A 20,006-nucleotide genomic window follows, 5' to 3' on the forward strand; every position below is an offset into this window, starting at 1 on the left:
GCGGGCGAGGCCGGGCGCGGGAGGCGGCGGCGGCGGCCCCGGGAGCTGCCGATCGGCGCCGGGACAAAGGCGCGGCCGCCCGGCGCCCCGAGCCGCCCGAGCCGGGGCGCACAGCCGGGGCGCAGCCCGCGCCCCCCGCCGCGACTGACATGATGTTTCCACAAAGCAGGCATTCGGTAAGCGGGGCCCGCGGCCCGGCGTCCCCCCCACCCACGTCCGGGTCCTGCGCACCCCCCAGCTCCCGGCCGGACCATCCCCCCATCCCTGCCCTGCGTCCCGCAGCTCCGCGCCCGGCCCTCTCCCCCAGATCTCAGCCCTGCGGAACCCCCCCCCCCCAGCTCCCTCCCTTCTCGGCCTCTCCCGCAACTCCAGGGCCCGGTCCCCTCCAGCTTCGGGCCCAGTGCTACTCTCCCCCCAACACACCAGCTCCCCAGATTGTCCCCCCCAACTGTAGCTCCTTGTCCCCCTCCCAGTTTCCGGGCCTGGAGTCCCCCCAGGTCCCAGGCGAGGTCCTCTCCAGCTCCTGGCCCGGACCCCCACCCCCAGTCCCTGGGCCCTGCGTCCCGCACCCCCCCCCCCCCCCCGAGCCAGGCGGGCCTGGGTGGCTTTGGCCTCGGACTTGGGCGCCCCGAAAGCCCCACCAGGCATCTCTAACGCTGGAGCTGCTTTCGGGGCCTTGGAGTGGGGGTAGATCCGCGGCGCATCCCTCCCGGAAGAGCGCGGCCTGGAGGAAGGGAGCTGGGAATCTGGGGTCCGGGCCCCCCCCCCGGAAAATTTCGGGTGCCGAGAGAAGCCCTTCCTCAAAGGGGATTTTGCAGGGAGGCCTCGCCCCCCCGCTTGGGGAGGGGGGTTTCCTAGGACGCGCTGTACCCCCCCTCCGCGCGCTTTGAAGCGACGGTAGAGGGCGCACCCTGCCCCCCAAGAAGGGCAGGCCTTGAAACGCACCCCCACGGCCTGGGGGGGACAGGGACGGAGTGGCTCCGGGCGCGCCCACCCCCTCGGCTTCCCTGGGAGAGGCGGGGGGGGGGGCAGGAAGCGAGGGCGGGGGCCGCGCCCGGGAAGTGGGGCGGGGGTGGGGGCGCCGCAGCTGCGCCGCTGCTGCCTCGGGGCACCCCGGGGGGAAGTGAGCGCCCGGCCGCCCGCGCGGCCCTGACCAGGGCCGCCCCCTCCTCACAGGGTTCGTCGCACCTACCCCAGCAACTCAAATTCACCACCTCGGACTCCTGCGACCGCATCAAAGACGAGTTTCAGCTGCTGCAGGCTCAGTACCACAGGTGAGGGGGTGGCGGGGGGCCCTGCGGGGGAGAAGATGGAGCCCCCTGCGCACATGGCAGGGAGGAGGCCTGCATCCCACGAGGCCGCCCTTGCTTTATACACATACTTGAAAATACATTTGCATTTTTGTAATGCAAATTGCGTGGCATGCTCTGTCCTGAACACTTGACTCATGTTAAACTCTGAGTCTTCCAAACAGCCCGTTTCACAGATGAGAAAACAGAGGCACAAAATTAAATCATTTGCCCAGAGTCTGCTGTATGGCTTCAGAGGCTTCCTCCCGACCCCGACCCCAATCCACGCTGCAGAAAAACCTCCCAACAACTTGAGTTCGGGGATAGACCCCCCCACACACACACACACACACATCACCTCCCAAAGAAAGAATAATGAAAAAAAAATTCTCCCAAAGGAAAAATTTTGCATCCTGTTCTGTCTCTCTGTTCTGCGAAAAGAGTACCTGGCATCCACCCATCTCAGAGGTGGTTCTCCTTCCAGAATTTACCTTTACAAAGGGCTGGCCCTGTGCCGCCCTGAGGAAAGGGACCTCTGATGACCTGGGTTGTCCGTTTAGGGAAGCTGAGCCCACAGGAACACACAGCAAGGTGGCGGAGCTGAGGTTTGCACCCAGTTTCTGGGCCGAATGACGCCAATTCCCCGCAGCTCTGCTGGGGAGGGGGCTCTGCCTGGGAATCAGAGGAAGGTCCCGGGCCACCCGTTTCAGTGAGGTCTTGGGTCCTCTGTGGACCTGAGTCTACCCACACACAAAAGTCCTGCGTTTTCTCCAAGAAGAAAGAGGGACTAGTAATGTGTATCTTTTTCTTCCTTCCTTTCTTTTTACAAACATCCCTCTCTCGGAGTACTTCGGATGCCCCCGGAACATGAAATATTGAACACATGTCCCTTTGGCTTAATCTCCCTTGCTGTCCTACTGTGCCCATTTCCGAGATGGGAGCACGGATGGCCGCAGGGCAGGCCGGGACTTTGCCCGCTCCCCATGTGGAGGGGTGAAGGGCTTTGTCCGGCAGGCTGGCCTTTCCAAGCCCCAGCGGGGGACAGCCAGTCCCTGAGGCCGAGGGTCAGTACTGCGCCGGTGCTCAGTGAGCTGGACCCCCTCGCTGACCTTGGGGTCTCCACCTGCCGGGCGTGGGCTCCCCACTGTACAGTGAGGGTTCCTACCATTTTGACACGCAGGACGTTGGCAGGCCCAAGAAGGGCCAGGAAGCCAGAGCTCGGGATGAAAAAGAACCCATTGGTTCTTTTTTTAATAGTGGCAACAGATATGCATTAAAAAAAAAAATCAACAAAAAATTCAGGGGGCCACAGCAAGCCCAGCTGCTACTCATCCCTGAACTGGGGAGTGCAGGCGTGGGCGGTCCAGCAGAGCGGAACACCGGGCTTCGGGGGTGGCCACGAGATCAAGCGTCTGTAGGGTGCTTGCTGACGGTACGCCTGGCCTCATCCTGAGAGTGTCTCTGGTCTTAACCCATTTTTCCCTCGTCACCCCACCTGGGGAGGCTGGCACCTGACGGGCACAGACACCAAACCCAGAGAAGGAGAAGGGTTGGCTTGGGGCCACGGCATCGAGGTGGCAGGCCCGAACCTTGAGCCCAGTGCGTCTGGCTTGAGTCTGTGCCGTGGGCTCTCTGCCCGACATCATGGGGCAGGTGGGGCCGGGGGTGGGGGGTGGCGCCCTGTGAATGACTTGCTGGGGGTGCCTGAGAGGCCGGGGGTGGCCTTCTCAGTTCCCCAACGGTGAACTTTCTCCCCTAATGAAATCGAGGCCCACGAGAGGGGCTGGGCCGCTGCCTTGGAGACACCTGGTGAGTCCCAGGCGGAGCCCAGCTAGCACCCTCGCCCCCATCCGCCTGGCCTTTCTGTTTCTGTTTATCCTTACCCCCTTGGAGCGCCCTCCCCAGGGGTCGAGACTGTGGCTCTGAAGCCAGCTCCCTGGCTGTGTGACCTTGAGCCAGTCGCTGAACCTCTCTGGGCATCCATCCATTGCGTCATCCGTAAAGCGAGTACTGACCTCATTGGGTTTCGGGATGGGGGAGAGGTTCTTTGAAACCCCGGCCGACCCAGAGTCAGGGCGTTTGCTCTGACTTGTTTCTATTATTATCGTCGCTGTTTTTTCCACCTCCAGGCTTGTAAGGCTAGTTCATGATCCTTCCTTTATAGTGAGGGAATCTGAGGCCCCCCACCCCATCTTCACGGGGGAGGGCCTGTCTGTCCCCTGTCAAAGTCGCGGGCTCAGCCCAGCCCCCACCGCCTCTCCTCTTGTTCTTCAGCCTGAAGCTCGAATGTGACAAGCTGGCCAGCGAGAAGTCGGAGATGCAGCGTCATTACGTGATGGTGAGCTGACCTGGGGTCCAGCGGATGGGGATGGGGGGGCCCCAGACCCTCCTCCACTACGGGCAGCTGCCACCCAAACCCTGGCCGCCTCCTCTGGGAAGTGTGAGGATGCAGGGTCTGCCCTGCTGGCCTGGCTCCCAGCCCGGGTGGTGGCGGAGGTGCCAAACCACCGGGTTGCAGCCTGGGCCTGCCAGGCCCCCTGGCTGTCCTTGGCAGCCAGCAGAGGAGGCAGCGGCTGTGGAAGCCAGGAGCCAGGAACTGACGTTGGGGAGCAGCCGGATCCCTCCCCGCCCCCACGGGCCCTGGCAGCCCAGTGCTTAACCCCTCCTCGCCCGAGCTGTGGGGAAGAACACGCGGGGGGGGGGGGCTGACACCCTTTGAAGTAGGTGGGAGGGAGGGGTGGCAGGGCATTCTTTGGCCTGACATTTGAGACCCTGCCCATCCACCGTGCCAGAGTCACTTGCTTGGTTTCATACATCAAAAACCCCTGCCTTGGCCCAGCCTTTAGGGGAGGCAGAGCCAGACACCCACAGAAGCTCCCAGCCCCTGACGGAGGGGGCGGGGGAGTGGGGGACTCCACGAGGATTGGGGGGGGCTTCAGAGCGGGCCTGAGAAAGGCAGCATAGAGAACGGAGCACTGCACCGGGGGTCTTGAAGAATGGGTAGGAGCTAGCTGGGCAGAGGCAGGGGGCTGGGCGTTGGGGAGACCAAGCAAAGGCCTCGGGACCACTTGGCTTTCTGGAGGGGGCTTGATGGGGAGCCATGAGAGAGCTTAGACCAGGGGTGGGGGCAGGGTCAGATCTGGGGCATGGAGTGGGGTGCTGCTGGCCCCAAAGCCAAACCCAGCAGGCTTTGTTTACCTTCCATTATTTATACCCAGGAAGGCAAACTTCCCTGGAGTCTGGGCCACCCGCAGACAAGACACATAAAGATAAAAGATTAGGAGCCCTGGAATGTGTGTGTATTAGGGGAGCAGTGGGGCTCTGATAATGATTCCAGAAGCCAGGGAGTGGGGCCTAGCGCTCCCCCAGCTCCCCAGCAGCGCCCCCAGGCACCTGGGCCTCTGTCCTGGCCAGGGAGCCTCGCCCCTCCCGTCCCTCCCACCTGTCTGCATCGCTCTCTGCTCCTTGTCTCTTGCTTGTTCCCCTTTCTGCCTCCCCCTTTGTCTCCCTCTGATGCCCCCCACCCCTTTGTCTCCTGAGCCCCCCACGCTTCATCTACCCCCGTTTCTCTCCCCTCCCCACAGTACTACGAGATGTCTTATGGCTTGAACATTGAGATGCACAAGCAGGTATGCCCCCGCCCCCAGCACCCCAGGCAGGTACGCCCCCCTTCCCGCTCCCCCAGCAGGTAGGAGCCCGCCCCTTGGCTGAACACCAAGTCCGCCCTGTAATCCTGTTCCTCCCGGGCTCCCCCATCGTTCTTTCTGTTCTTTCTTTCTGGGGCCTCCCTGGGAGGTGGTTCTGCCTGTGGAGGATGGGCAGAGGCCTTCCTCGGGATCTGCCACCCCCACCCCATTGCCTGCCCTTTGTGACCGTGGCAGGAGGGTGACATGAGCCCACCTGCGGGCGGTACAGCCCTCAGATTGCCCCTGCGCCCCAGGGAGGCCACTCCGGGTGTCACGGTATTGCCAGCACCCCCGCCCAGCCGCCCTCCCCTGGAGTGCTCAGTACCTACCAGGCGCTGGGCATCGTCTTCCCAGGGCCACCTCAACCCCCAGCGGCCCAGTCTGCATTCGGGCCTGTGCCGGTCCTGCCTTGCCATCGGTCGGGTGCCCGAGGGCCCCGAGCATGGCCCCCGCCCTGGCTGAGCTGGCCCCTCTTAGCGCCCCAGGCCTCCTGGGCTCGTCTGCACCTGTCCCCCTGTGTTTGTTCTAGGCTGAAATCGTCAAGAGGCTGAACGGGATCTGTGCCCAGGTCCTCCCCTACCTTTCCCAAGAGGTGAGCCACGTGGGGCAGCAGCGGGGGAGGTTGATGGACCATGAACTTGCCCCCTGGCCCTCCCCACTGCAGCCATCTGGGGCAGCAGCTGCTGGCCGCCCCGAGGCACACACCTTCCTCTCTGGACTGCACGGCTACTCCCAGCCCGTGCAGAAGAGTCCGCAGGCTGGAGGACCTGAGGGGCGCGGGCCAGTGGGGCCGGGGGCGTCACCCTGCTGTGGAATTCCCAGCCTGCTTGAGTCACTTACCTTAGAAATGTCAGCTGTGTCAGGGGCACACCAAGACTTTTTTTTTGCTTTCGCCTTTCCCTTCCCAGGATTCACCCGCGACAGGGACAAGCGGGTGTGTGGGGAGGGCCCTGCGCACACGTACGGAGATGTACAGACACGGATGAACACACAGACACGGTGCACACGTACACGCGCAGACACGTTTGTGCAAACATGCAGACACGAGTGTCCAGATACACGTACGCATCCATGCACACACGCAGGGGACCGGGTTCCAGCTCTGCTTTTTCGGGTTCTCGGGCTCTTTGTGTGAGGCCCGCTCCACACGCACCCCACGCCTATACCCCACCTGGCTGCGCCCTGCCAGGGTTATTGGTGACGATTCATCGTTTCCTGTTTAATCTCTACCCATATCTTGGGGTCCTTTGGGTCATAATGCATGCCTAGGGACTGTTCTGGAAGGACACTGTGAAAACCCCGGAGAAGAATGTCCGGGGCCCTGTGGGCCTGGACTCGTGCTGACCTTCACGACAGGCTTCCCAGTCGCCAAGGCAGAAAGGGAGGTGGCAGATTGCAGCACCTGGTGGCAGGAGAGCCTGACTTTCGGGGGGCGCTGCGGGGAGGTGGGAGATAGGCCCTGAGCCTGGATGCGTACTCCAGGCCTGCCGGAACTCACCGGGCCTTCCCCGGCTGGGCGAGGACAGGCCCGTGGACCGGCGGCTCTCAGAGCGCAGTCCCCGAGCTCTCGAAGCCCCAGCCCTGCCCCCTGCACAGGTGCCAGGTGCCCTTCCCTTTGCACGTGGCATTGCCTGGGTCACGATCCCGGGTTTCTCTCTGACGCACACAAAGGCCATTTCCCAAGCATCTGGCCCCCAACCCCTTTGGGTCTTCTGTGCATCTCTATCTGTCCCCATTTTCCAGATGAAGAGGCTGAGGCTTGGTGACAGGAAGCCCCCGGAGGGCGGGGGTCCTCGGGTGGGATGGGAGGGCCCCGGGCGTGGGGCTTGTCCTTGGGCCGCGCGGTGACCACGTCCTCTCTCCTTTCAGCACCAGCAGCAGGTCTTGGGGGCCATTGAGAGGGCTAAGCAGGTCACGGCCCCCGAGCTAAACTCCATCATCCGAGTAGGTCTGGGGTCTGGGGCCTGCGGTGGGCGGGGCGGTGGGCGGGGCGGTGGGCGGGCGGCCAGTGGGCCTGGGGCGGCTAACACGCCCCTCCCTCTGGCCTGCAGCAGCAGCTCCAAGCCCACCAGCTGTCCCAGCTGCAGGCCCTGGCCCTGCCCCTGACCCCGCTGCCTGTGGGGCTGCAGCCGCCGTCGCTGCCGGCGGTCAGCGCGGGCGCCGGCCTCCTCTCGCTGTCGGCGCTGGGCTCCCAGGCCCACCTCTCCAAGGAAGACAAGAACGGGCACGATGGGGACACCCACCAGGAGGACGACGGCGAGAAGTCGGATTAGCGGGTGGCCGGGCTGGGAGGGTGGGGGACGAGGGGAGACAGACACACAGAGCGAGGAATGTTCACCGCAAGACAGCATAGCTCGGGATTGGCTAGACTCCGGTAGTATTTATGGCGGCGCCTCCGGGGGCCTCGGCCCCCGCTTCCGAACCACCCCCTAGCTCCGCTCCGGCTCCCGGCCCCCTCCGCGCCCCCGTCCCCACCCCGCAGCCCGAGCGAGCGGTTGAGCACCTGCTCGTACAGAGAGGCGAGCTGAGGCCTGGAGGCGTGAGCGGGAGGCCAGGTCAGAAGGGCGCGAATCCTCTGCAGTCCAGCACCCCTGCGCTTCCCCGTGTCACACGCGCGTAGCTGACAGTCCGCCTGCCGGGGCCCCTCAGGGCACCTCCCAGCCCCCCACCCTGGCACTGCATGCAAACACAATGCTAGCTGCCCCTTCCTGCCCCGGGCACCCCGTCTGCCCCTCCGCCCTGCCCACTCGCCGCCGCCTATAGCTCCAGACACCCACGCCCACCTGGTCCTCTGTCCTCGCTCCGCGAGGGACTCAAGCTTAGCCGCGATGAGCAGGGTGGGGGTGGGCGGCCCAGCATCCTCCTCCTCCTCCCTTTCCCGAATAAAGATGAGGGTACACGAGTTGTCTTGGTTTTTATTTTATTTTTTTCCTTTTCCCAGTATACTAGCTTGTCTTTTAAGAAAGGGGATATTAAAAAAAAAAAATGTTTAAAAAAAAAGCAACACCCACACCTGTGTCTGTATATAGCCTTTTAGACTGTCAGCTTTTGTTGTGTTCAGTCGTTTGAACTCCGCAGAGAGAAGTGAATACGCTGTCTCGAGGGTGGGCTTAGCTGTGCCTTTCAAATAAAGACGTGAGAAGGTCGGTCACCGTGTCCCTGCCTCTGTGTTGCGGGCTGCCCCCCTTTCTGGGGAGGAGGGGACTCCTTTCATATCTGGGCTGCCTCCCGTGTTACGGGGCACAGGACAGGACGGGATGTTGAGAGGCCTAGGAGAGTTCGTCTCGTAAGCGCAGTCCATCTGCCAGACCTGACGTGTAGATCAGAGAGGGTCAGCTGCAGGCCGTGGGTCACACAGCACAGCCCAGGCGCTGGAGAAGGTTAGCGAAGCTGGTTTCTGAGCCCCCGGCCAGAGGGCCCTCGAGTGACATTCTTTTCCCTTACAGACAGATGATACTGAGACTGCAGAATGTACCCCCACGGCACGCACATGTGCATGTGCGCGCACAGGCGTGCACACACACACGGACCCTTTTCTAGATCAGAGAACACAGACTCGCAGCTGAACCTCAACCTTCCAAGGACGGGCTTGAAGGCCCCCCCTCCTTGCCACACCCAACTGGGACCACCTCCGGTGTGGGGTCCAGAAGGAAAGGAGACCCCCCCCCACTGCCCCGGTACACCCGACACTCAGGCCAAGGGCGCCTCAGGCTGTCCACCAGGATTTGAAGTTCAAGAAATAACAGGCTTTTCCAATGCAGCGGGTTCCCACGGCGGGTCGAGGGCGCAGGCAGGATGGAGGCAGGGTTGGTGATGGCCCACTGGCCTCAAGGAAAATGTCTCACGTCCCTAAGGAGCGAGAGAGGAGACCGAGAGGGGACCGAGTGGTCATCCCAGTCTCCTGCTGAGTCCCACCTCTCCCCTACTGCAGCCAACGCGCCTCTAGAAGCCACCAGTGCGATGGGGTCATTGCCCACTTAATGTTCATCCCTGTGTGGAAACCCCGAGCTCACCCGACTGGGGGAGCGTCAGTCACTACATCTTCAGAAGGTGGTTGGCGCACAGCAAGTCCCTTTCTGTATCCATCCCCCCCAGACGCGCCACTTGGGTCCACCCGAGAAGATGAGAGTGTTCAAGACCTGTCGTCACCACTGCCCGGCAGAAGGGATGAATGTAACAGTCATGTCCGGGGAACGCTGCCTGGCCTTGAACAGGCCGCTGCTGTCTATGCTGAATGCAACGCGGTGCCCCTCACGCTTACCGCTGAGCAGCGGGGCGAATGCACGGAGTGAACGCCCGTGATTCCATCTACATAAAGAACAAAACCGGGCCCAAGCGACCGAGAGCTTCTGACGTCACTGGCTTACCCTTGGGGGGAGGGGAGGGTTTTGTAACACACAGGTGGTGATTCGTTTCTTGCGGTTCTTACCTGAGTGTGCTCACTTTGGGATAATTTGCCCAATTGTTCGCTTACAAACCCCCGTGCTCTTTTGTATGTTAGGTTTCACAATTTAGAAAAAATATATATATTTAAAAAACAGATCGTCTTTGGCCTCCTTGGCTCTGGAAATACATTCTAAGTTCTTCAGGGAGGCCCACCAGGCGCCAGGGAGGCCCACCAGGCGCTGCGCAGGCCTTCAGCAGGCCTTCAGCAGGCCGCAGCCCGGCGGAAACACTTGCTGCCCCTGCCCAGAGGCCCTGGCACAGCTCGCCCCTGAACCTGGAACAAAGTTACTCGCTTTCCTCCGCCAGCCTTTGCTGAAGGCTTCCCGGACCCTGGCTTCCCTGACCCTCCCCCAAAAGCAGGGGAGCGACACCTCCCCCCTCAAAGATGCTTAGGGCAAAGCCTGCCGCATTCACCCCTTCATTTACTGAGACCCGACTGGGGGCCCCAGGGACACAGCAGGGAGGAAAAGACTCTAATCCTTGTCCTTGTGGCAGCAGTAAACAAACAGGAAAATACAAAATGTATCAGCAGGCTTGTGGTTAGGGAACGAGGTGAGAAGCCAGGAAGATTATCAATTGCATTTTTAAAAAAAATTTGCACATAGAAGCCGCCCAATACATGTTAGCAAATTTATTGAGGGCAGACCTGAGTTTGTGCTGTTCTCTACCCGAAGTAGTGATTTGAGGCATGAAGTCACTTGTCTGATCTCAGTTTCTGGGAAACTGTTCCCAGAATTAGCAGAGAGCTTACAAGGGCTCAGGAGCTGTCAGCGGATGTTACTGATGCCGCCGGCCGATGAAGGGCGCTGTGGGGGGCCGTGGGTCCCAAACCCGACAGCCCCCACCCAGGGGTCTTCTCCAAGGAATGTGGGGGCCTGCCCAGCCAAGGACAGGTCTGTGACGTTGGCTTTTCATCTGGGCCTCAGAGCCCCCCATCATCCCACCCCCTCCATCCTGCCCAAGGGGCTGAGTTCCCCCAGGCTTCAGCGAGGGGCGCGGACCCCGCGGGGCGCGGGTGACGAGAGGGTCCTGGGGGTGCGCGATCGCGGCCAGCAGCCGGCGCGCGGAGGTGCCGTCCCCGGAGCCCCTCCCCGCCGCGGCCGCCCGCGCTTAACGACGCGCCGCCAGCGACCTCGGCTAATTGATCCGCTAATGGGCCCCGCGCCGCGGCCGCGCCTAATGAGGCGGGAGAGAGGGGAGGAGGGGGCGGTGGGAAGGGAGGAGGGGAGGAGGGGGGTAAAGACAGGAGGAGGAGAAGCGGGAGAGGGGGGAGGGGAGGGAATGGAGGAGGAGGAGGAGGCGGGTCAGGGAGAAAAGGGGGAGAGGAGGGAAAGGAGGGGCGAAGGAGAAAAGGGGGGATGGGAGGAGGGGAGGGCAGGAAGGAGGAATAGCGGGAGGGGGGAGAGAGGCGAGGGGAGGGCGGGGCTCAGGGAGGAGAAGGGGAGGCGGCGACGCTCCCGGCTCGCGGGCCGGCGGCTTTGGGGGAGGGGCGCAGCCGGGGTGAGCCCACCCCTTCCTGACAACCCCGTCCCCCTTCCAGATTTCGTCCTGCTGGGGATCCGTTCGCCAAGCCCCCTCCCTTCTCCGACCGCCGCCTTTCCAAGCGTCTTTCTGGCAGGGGATCTGTGCGCGTCAAGGGTGTGCGGACCCCCGCTCGCTCTGTGCCTCTGTTTCTCCATCCGCGCCCATACGCTGGCTCTAAAGTCCTCAGCGCTGGAGAATCCCATGGGCCGCAGTGGCCTGATGACCCTGCCCGGTCCCCCACACACTTCTCCTGCACCCTAGGGGGCTCCTGGCGACCGTGAGACCCCGTGCTGCTCAGGGCCAGGCCCCGCCCTCCGCCGCCCTCCTCAGGGTTTGGCCCCCAGGGCTCGGCAGGGGCCGTGACGACTTCTGGATTCCCCCGGGCGAGGGGCGGGGAGCGGACACTCTTGGAATATGAGCTGTAACTAGGACGGGACACATTAAACATTCAGTCCAGGGTGGCCAGGTACACCTGCTGCCGGAAGCATCTGCGGGGCCGTCCTCCTTCCGGGTGGGTCTGGGTGTCTGCTGCTTGACCGTGGGCTGGGAGCGGAAACAGAAAGGCACGCCGCAGGGACCCTGGAACCGGGGACCTCAAAACGATCTCCCGATCTCCCGATCTCCCGCTCTCCCCACGGCACAGAGAGGGACGCGGAGGCCCAACGCAGGGCAGAACACTGTCCAAGTCGCAAAGTGAGGCAGGACCACAGCCGGGTCTCCTGCCCGGGCTGGCGGAGCTCTCCGTCCCACTTGGAGCAGCCAGGACTAAGTGGAAGGAAGGGCAGGTCCCTGAAGTAACAGCTGCGATTTGCCCAACACCTGTTACACTCTGGCCTCAGCCCAGGGCTTCCAGGCAGCTCTCAGCTAATTCTTGAAAATGCCTGTGGAGGAAGGACTGTGTCACGGATGAGGAAACTGAGCCTTGACACTCCCAGTGACTTGCCCAAGGGCACACAGCCATGGACTCTGGCTTCTGACACAGGAAGGTCCCAGAGCCCAGGTCCAGGATCTTAGCCATTGGGGAGATGATCAAGAGAAGCTTCTGGGCCCAGGGCTGACGGCCACCCTCTCTCGGCCTTCACATTCACCGTGCTTGGCCTCTTCTCCATGGCCGAGGGTGACCAGGCAGGGTCTCACCTCTGCAGGGCCTTGCCCTCTGCCTGGAACACACTGTCCCCAGAGCCACCTCCCTCCAGCTTTCTTTATCTTCACAGCCTTGATCTTTACCCAAAACTTAAATCAACAGAGATTTTCTTGTTCTCGGCTTTCCCCACTCGCTACAAGTTCCTTTTGTGACAACAAAGACTCCGTCCCTTTTAGGTACTCCCGAATTCCCAGGGCTTAGCTTAGAATTGTCAGGGGCACACAGTAGGTGTTCGGTGAAGAATGAGGGAGATGAAGCCAGGCTAGAGAAATGGGGGGGCCCGAGCCTGCCCTGCAGGACCCTGCAGTCGGGGAGCCAGGGAGGTGTTCAGCTGGGGCAAAGCGCACCCAGAGGTGCCATAAGCAAGATCTCGCGGGAGCTGAGGAGCCAGACCGGAGGGTAGGCTGAGGCAGGGGTTCAGGAGGAGGCTGTGGAGGTATTTAATTGTTTTCTGACATCTGGGGCTGCAGGAGGGAGCTGCATGCCCCCCCAAATTCCTGCTAGCCTCCCGGGGACCCGGCTCTGAGGGCCTCTGTGGCCCTGAGTCTCTAGGTTTGCGTCTCTTATCTCTCCTTCCTGCCTCTGATTTTTCTTTCTTTTCAGGGTCTTTCTGGACTTATCTCTCCTCCCTCCGTCTCTCCCTCCGGTTCTTTCCAAGAGTCTCCGTTCTGTGCTCCCCTCCCCGCCATCCCCGCCTCAGTCAACCTCGCTGGTCTCCCCCCCCCCCACCTCGCCTCCCCACATCAGCCTCTCCCGGCTGCCCAGGCCCCCCGGGGCCCAGTGGCTGGGCGCCTGCCAGGCCTGGAAGCCCGCCCCTCCCCCTCCTTTGACCCTCCGCCCTCTCCCCCTCCTTGCCCTCCCCGCTGCCTCCGCCTGCTTGGCCCCCTCCATTCCTCCTCCCCTCTCCCCCTCGTCTCCCCCTTTCCGCCTCTAGGATCCTGGCGCGGGGAGGGGCGGAGCCCTCGCTCCGGTCCCCCGCTGGGCCTGACCCCGCCTGTTGGATAACGGGCTAGGCCGGCTCCTGGGTAATCTTGGATGCCGGAATGAGGAGGGGTGAGGGGGTGGCGGGCTAACTAGCATTTTGCCAGGCTGGGCCTGGGACACGGGGAGCAGGTGACCCTGGGACCCCTGAATGGCAGCCGCAGGTCACCCACCTGGAGAGCCGAAGACTAGGTGACCTTGGACAAGTTTCTAGGCGTCTCTGGGTCAGCCAGACTGATCGTCAGCCGCTGTGTTGGGTGCCCAGAGACCTGATGTGGTCCCTTCTCCACTGTCCTGGAGCCCACTGTGTCTGGGGCAGACAGACAACAAATAAACTAGCAAATAAGATAATTTCAGAGAACAGTCAAGTGCTAGGAAGAAAAATCCAGCAGGGGCAGGAGACAGAATGACGGGAGATAGAAGGCCCCTCTGAGGTGACATTTGAGCTGAGACTTGGATGACAGAAGGAGCCTGCCACGCAGGAGGAGATGGCTGCAGCCAGGGAGGGTGTTTCAGGCGGAGGGACAGGAAGGACCAGCTAGGGCAGAGGCCCGGAGGCAGGGCTGAGCGCTGGGTTGCGGGGTCCTCTGCCCCTACTTGGACGCGGAGTGACCATCAAACATAAGGTCGAGAAGAGCCAGCTAGCCCAGGAATAATAACTGCGACAGTCACCCTGATCAAGGCCGAGCCCCTTTTCCGGATGAGAAATCTGAGGCCCAGAGAGGATGGAAGGTCTCAGCACGCACCGGAAGCCGGAGGAGTGAGAGTCACCGTAGTGGGGCATGGTCTGTTTCGCCTACACCCAGCGTCTACCAGGGACTGGGCCAGCCTGGGGTCTCGCAAGGAGGATGCCAGGACAAAGGGTACGGAGGGTGAGGCCCAGGCTTAGGATGGAGGGGTGTGGGTGGCGTGGGGTCTGGGACAGATGGAAGCGATGACCAGGAGACCCCAGAGGCTTTAAACAGGAGATGCCTTTTGGTGCCAGCTCCAGCCCTGTCCCCACCACGCGCACACACGCACGCACACATGCCCACATAGTAATAGCTTAAGCCAGCTCATCCATTGAGCTATTTGATCCTCTGACGATGGGATGGAGAAGTTCCTATCATAACCCCCATTTTACAGAATCGCAGTAACATAGTCAAATTGGGATGTGAACCCAGGCCATCAGGATAGTGCGACCTTAGATTGCATCTGAACCCTGCAGGCCGGGTTGGCACTGGGCAGCCTGTCAGGGGCCCTGGGGCCCTGCCCCACATGTTTGATGATCTGGGCAAGATCCTGGCCCCCTGCATACTGGCCCTTTTACACGCCCACAAATAGCCCCGCAAATACATGGAGCAGGCACTGTGTTGGGCCTGGCCAGACACACGAACAAATACATCATAAGCGTTCGGAGGGTCACGAGGCTTCTGAAAGAAATGAAAAGAGAGAGGCTGAACGGGCCGAGAGGCGGGGGCCTACTGGAGCCAGTGTGGCCATCCCAGGCCTTGCTAGGCTGTGGCTGAATCCAAGGTGGGGAGAGAAACCAGGCAAAGTCAACGACAGCACATGCAAAGGCCCTGAGGCAGCACCTGGTGTGTTGGAAGGTCAGGTTGGGCAGGAGACCCATGTGGCTGGAGGGGAGCATGTGAAGGGGAGAGGGAGGAGGTGAGAGGAGACGGGTCACACCAGTAGACAGAGGTGGAGAGTTTGCATTTTATTGAGGGTAATGAGGAGCTATGGAAGGTGCTTGAGCGGAGGGAAGGATGGTACCCGATTCACATTCTAACGGGTGATCAAAGAGGTGAGCGGATGGAGAGTGAATGGCTACCCCAGCGGCGGGTGCATGAGGAGCGAGGGTGGGGTGGGAGAAGGGCTCTTTGGGCATGCTGGGAGTACAAATGGCCGCCCCTTACTGAGCATTTACAGCAAATTGTGTTAACTCAACTTACTTGAAGATCCCATTATCAGCCTGATTTCCTCGAGCCCAAGTCCACACTGGGCTCCTTGTCGCCCCTTCTCTGCTCTCCTGAGCGGCCCAGTTCCTACCCAGGGAGAGGCTGGAGTGCCTTCTGCTGCTGAGCCTGTGTTGACTTACCCTGGTGAATGTGGGCAGAGGGTGTGCACGCCTTCCCCCACTTCACAGCCAGGTAATGTTGAGGTCTACCCCACAAGGCCAGAGGTCAGAGTTCATGGCTCCTCAATCCTGAGGGAGTACGTAAGGGACCCACTCTGTCCACTTTGGGTTAGGGAGATACAAATGCACTGCTTAAATGAGGCACCTCCTACACATTCCGCAGAACCCCGATTTAAACACCCCCCCCCCACAACCTGATATCTAGGAAGCCTTGTTGGACTTCCCAAGCAGGCGCCTCGCGGGCTGAGAGGGTTTTGTTAGGTCTCCCCTCATTTCCTCAAACTTGGGGACTCTTCTTGAGTCCCCGGCATAGCCTAGCCCTGGCTGCTCACACGTGGGACAGGAAAAAACACTGTTTTCATACATAAGTCTTGTCTAACCATCTTACTATACAGGTAAGTAAATTGAGGCCCAGAGAGAGGCCCTCAAGAGTCTCAAGGTCACGTGAGGCAGTGGGGGGCGCTAGACATGGCGGGAGGGCTCCCCATATTCCTGGGGGGAAGGAAACGTGTGTGTGATTTTTCCGGGGGGCTCACCGCCAACCGTGGCAGGGAACCGAGGCTCTGAGGTCACCCGCGCGCCTTAACCGGCAGGAGGGGACAGGCCTGGCTGGTGGCCCAGCAGCTCTGCTGGGGGGGCGGTAGGCAGAGGTTGGCGATGTCGGAAGCCAAAGGCTTGGCCTCCCCGAGGGAGCCGCTTTCCCGGCCCGGGTCGGATCAATGGGCTGTAATTATACCGCGCCGGGCCCAGAGCCGGCGGGAAGGGAGCGGGAGCTGGCAGGAGCGAGGCGGCGGGCGGGGGAGCGCAGGCCGGAGAGGGACCCACGTTACTTTGATTGACAGCCCGCGCGCGAGCTTCTGGGGATCGTAGTCTTACCGAGAAGCCCTGTTTCCATCTCTTTCTTTCGCGCTTGGGGAAACTGAGGCACGGGGACAAGCAACGCCCTCCCCTAGCCTACACATCGGCCCATCCCTCCCCCATCTGACCTGGGCACCAAAACTGAGCGGTTAGGAGCCTCTGGGCTCCGGCGAGAGCCTCGTCCCGTCTCCCGGGGGGTCTAGCCCACTTAATGTCTCTCTACCTCAGTTTAGCAACCAGTGAAATAGGGTGAAAGGCACCCAGTCGGCCCCGCCGGCGGGCCGCGCTTTTGCAGGGTAGTCAGTTGGACGAAGGGCTCCCGCCAGGCTCAGAGCGGGGCTGGCTTCTCCGTTTCTGGGTACTAATTGAGCCGATCGCCCCTCCACTACGGCCAGGCTCGGGTATCCACGAGGGTCTCAGCTTCTATTAAGGCGGGGGGAGCTATACTCTCCTTACCCCGCAGGGAGCGCCTCGCCGCCTTCCGATTGGCCCGGGAGATCTTAGTGTCTCCTGCCATTGGTTGCCTTTTTCCAGATCCCCATTGGTCATCGGTCATTGTGACGTCACGGACCCATGTGGGAGCGCCGCGGGCGGATTGGCTGGCGCGCCCAGCCAACCACCGCAGAGAAAGGAATTTCCACAGTAGCTGGGGCGACGAGGCTGATTTAAGGTGGTCTGAGCAATCCCGGGTCCCAGCGCTGCTTCGCAGCTTTTTCCTTTAAAAAAAAAAAAAAAAATCCACATCGTAAAACCCCAGCCCTAGACTGAGCTTTTCTGTATAGTGGGAGGAGAGAGCTTAGAAGCTAAGCCCCTTCCTCCATTTTGCAGCTTCTGTCTGGATTTTGCAGATGGGGAAACCGAGGCCCAGAGAGGTGGAGCGCGAAGCTCCCTGGGTGGCGAACGAGTTAGCTAGGGGAAATGGGAACGCTGTGCTGGGCTGCCCAGGCTGTAACTCACTCCTGGCGAGGGCTTTTCCTGCCTCCTGCTCTGGCTGGATGTGGCATTTCAGCGAGTAATGGAGTAACATAACTCCTAGGGGTACCCCCCCCATCTCACAGACCGCTCTCAACTGTGCCTCCCCAAATTCTCAAAGCTGCTCCCAAACTCAGGATGCTACTGCTTAGAGCAAAGTGTCTCTTCCTTTCTGGCAGAAGACACACCAAGAAGGGTGTGTGTGTGTGTGTGTGTGTGTGTGGTCTTGTGGCTTCTCAGGCAATCCACAAATCTGTGTTCACTCTCTCCTGTGGAGTGTGCCTGGCTGAGAGATCTAAAGACTGGTGGATAAAGGTCCCCTCCTCCAGGAAGCCTCCTGTGGACTCACCAGGCAAAGACCCTGTTCCAGGTCTGGGTTCCTTCAGCCCTGGGTGTGTCCCTCTGTCTTGGCACTACTAGCATCCTGGAATGTGTCCTCGGCTCTGTCTCTCCCACCCACTCGCCCTGGGAACCCTCCCAGCAAAGCCTGAGGCTGAGTTCTTTCTAGCATAAGGAGGTGGTTATAGAATAAATATCCACTTATCTACCAATTTTAGACAGACTGTGTTCAATGTGTGTGCAGAGAGGAAGATGCCTTTTGGAAGAGAGGCCTGGAGGTCGTGCCCAGGTGAAGCTGGGCAAGGCCAGGGGGTGAAAGTCATCCGTGCTAGCCTCTGAGCTGGGAATTTATCCCAAGGGCAATAGGGAGCCATGGGAGAGCTTTAAGTGAGGGAGGGCCAGACTCAAATGGAAGGTGACAAAGTGAGGTGGAGAGAAGCTAGGCTGGTGCTCTGTCTTGGGGGATCAAGATGGACTGTGGGGCCTAACAGGTCAGGGGAAGAGGCTGCGTCTAGCAGCCTGGGGGCTGTCTAGGGGAGATGCCCATTTGGCGGCTCGCCCTGGGCTGAGTCTCAGGGGAGGGACCGTGGGTGGAGCCATAGCTTGGAGCCATCCTCATGAAAGTGGTAAGAAGGACGAGGAGACTGGGAAAGAAAGGCTGCCTAGGAAAGCTTTGAAACGAGAATTTCACAGAGCAACCCCCCCCTCCCCAAAACCAAAATCACAAACTCCTAGCAGTGCGGACCCTGGAACTCCCAGCAGGGGTGTGGCCGGTCATCGCGGCATCGGCCTCGATGATCGTCTCACTGCCTGTTCATTTATTGAGCACTTACTGTGTGCCAGCTCTGCGGCGACAAAGAGAGGCTCTGTCCCCACACAGCCCAGTACTAAGCGGAGACAGATAATGAGTATAACAACCCACAGAGAAACATAATCATGTCAAAAACCAAACAAACCCTGTTAGGACCTAGAAAGAGAGAGAATAGGATGGAGTATTTGAAAATAACAGGGCGGGGTGGGCCAACACTGCTTGAATGGATGGCCAGAGGGTCCTTTCTGAGGAGGTAACATTCAAGCTGGGACCTGAGTGATGAGAAGCAAGGGAACAGTGTTCCGGGGAGAGGGAGCAGTCAGTGCAAAGTCCCTGAGGCAGGACTGCGCCTGGTGAGCTGGAGGAACAGGGAGGGGCTGGTGTGACCCGAGCAGAAGAAATGAGAGTAAGAGTGAAGCTGGGATCAGGGAAGGGGAGGCAGGGCTTTGTGGGGAGAGGGAGGAGCTGGAATTTTATTTTGGTGGCAATGAGAGTCATCGAATACTTCCTTCTGCGCCTGCGCACACACGCGCACGCGCACTCATTCCCAGGATCTCCCTTCTTCCCTCCCAGGGCTTCCTCGTCTTTATCCTTCAGGTCTCATCAAAGAGGCCTCTCCCAGACACCCCAGGGAGATAGGCTCCCTCTTGTCAATTTGCTCTATCGCTGCCCCCTAAACTCTTCCTTTGTGCATGCAAATAACTCCATAAATACCAGGCTGTGATCTTATTCCCCCCAAAACTCAGAGAAGGCAGGAATCTGTTCTCCTTCATCTATCCTCGGGCTCCGGGTGCCCAGGATGTCCAGCATATAGTAGATGCTCAGTAAATCTGTTGGCCGGAAGGTGATGCTTTTAAGGTTAGTAAAGACTGTTGTGTGCTTTCACTCACTCACCTACTGACAAGGGCGCAGACGTCATCCTGGGTGAGAGTTTTTCTGTTTTGTCCCCTGCTCAGCCCCAGTGCCTAGAGCTGTCTGGTCCTCTGTAGGCACTCAGTACGTTTGTCAATTACCTTAACGAGTAACACTGAGTTTTCTCATATGCAAGATGGGAATTAGAAGTCCCATCTCCCAGGTGAGAGTGAGGGTCACTTGCTGGATGTTTGAGGTCTGTGGTAGGGGACGGAGTCCCTGTCCTCAGAGAGACCCCAGTCAGAAGGCGGAGATTGAGTTCCCATTCCCAGGGGGACCTCTGCCTTCTCGGAGGCCACAGTCACAGAGGGGAGACAGCCCAGTCTGCCGGTGGGGGCAGTCTCTGGGAGTTTACCGTGTGCCAGGCCAGGCTAAGTACAGTCACCATGTACCATGATATTTAAAAACAGCCCTTGCCTCTGCCATTTTCAGAGACTACCAGGCCCAGAACGGGGGAGGCCCTGACTCTGCCCCCACCTCCTTCCCTCCCCCGGGCCTTTGCACCTGCGAGTCCCTCTCCCCCGCCAGCTCGTCAAGGCTGCGTCCTCGCGATCCTTAGGTCTCAGCCCCCGTCCTCAGAAAGACCGTTTCATTTCCGACCGGAGACTGCCCGCGCTCCACACCAAGCAAGCGACTTCCCATCCTGCATCGCCAGGTATTTATTGGTTTCCTTGCTTTTTTCTCTTGGGCGGTGTTTGTGGCACTGGACGCGAGCCTCAGTTTCTCCACTGGGCACTGGTCGAAAGAACCGCGTTGGTTCCGGGAGCCACGGCCCCAGTTTTAGGGGGGGGGGGCCGGCGGGCCGGGTGGGCGGGCCTGGGGGGCGGCGGCGCCACCTTAAGGCGGCTCAGCCCGCGGCTCCCGGCCGAGCCCCGCCGGAGGGAGGCGGCTCCGCGCGGGGCCCGCCACCCGCGCCTCCGACACC

General features: G+C 60.8%; 1 protein-coding gene across 2 annotated transcripts; it reads left to right on the forward strand.

Annotated features, from left to right (window-relative positions):
• On the forward strand, positions 1-8,121 carry TLE5 (TLE family member 5, transcriptional modulator). 2 transcript variants are annotated; one of them, XM_016163519.2, is made up of 7 exons: positions 1-176; positions 1,177-1,274; positions 3,564-3,627; positions 4,874-4,918; positions 5,505-5,567; positions 6,845-6,919; positions 7,030-8,121. In XM_016163519.2, exons 1-7 carry the CDS (start codon positions 150-152, stop codon positions 7,246-7,248), a joined length of 591 nt encoding a protein of 196 aa, XP_016019005.1. In that variant the 5' UTR covers positions 1-149; the 3' UTR covers positions 7,249-8,121. The 2 variants fall into 2 exon arrangements, with proteins under 2 accessions (XP_016019005.1, XP_016019004.1); XM_016163518.2 differs by having other exon boundaries at positions 7-176; positions 7,027-8,121.
• The last annotated feature ends 11,885 nt before the right edge of the window (positions 8,122-20,006 follow it).

Source organism: Rousettus aegyptiacus, unplaced genomic scaffold, assembly GCF_014176215.1.
Source record: "Rousettus aegyptiacus isolate mRouAeg1 unplaced genomic scaffold, mRouAeg1.p scaffold_m13_p_16, whole genome shotgun sequence".
Taxonomy (NCBI): domain Eukaryota; kingdom Metazoa; phylum Chordata; class Mammalia; order Chiroptera; family Pteropodidae; genus Rousettus; species Rousettus aegyptiacus.

What these genes read in the sequence shown, in the direction of transcription:
- TLE5 (XM_016163518.2), top strand. Translation starts at nt 150, where the DNA reads ATGATGTTTCCACAAAGCAGGCATTCG. An exon ending in CTGCAGGCTCAGTACCACAG is followed by an intron (nt 1,275 to 3,563) that starts GTGAGGGGGTGG and finishes CTTGTTCTTCAG; the next exon opens with CCTGAAGCTCGAATGTGACA. An exon ending in TGCAGCGTCATTACGTGATG is followed by an intron (nt 3,628 to 4,873) that starts GTGAGCTGACCT and finishes CCCTCCCCACAG; the next exon opens with TACTACGAGATGTCTTATGG.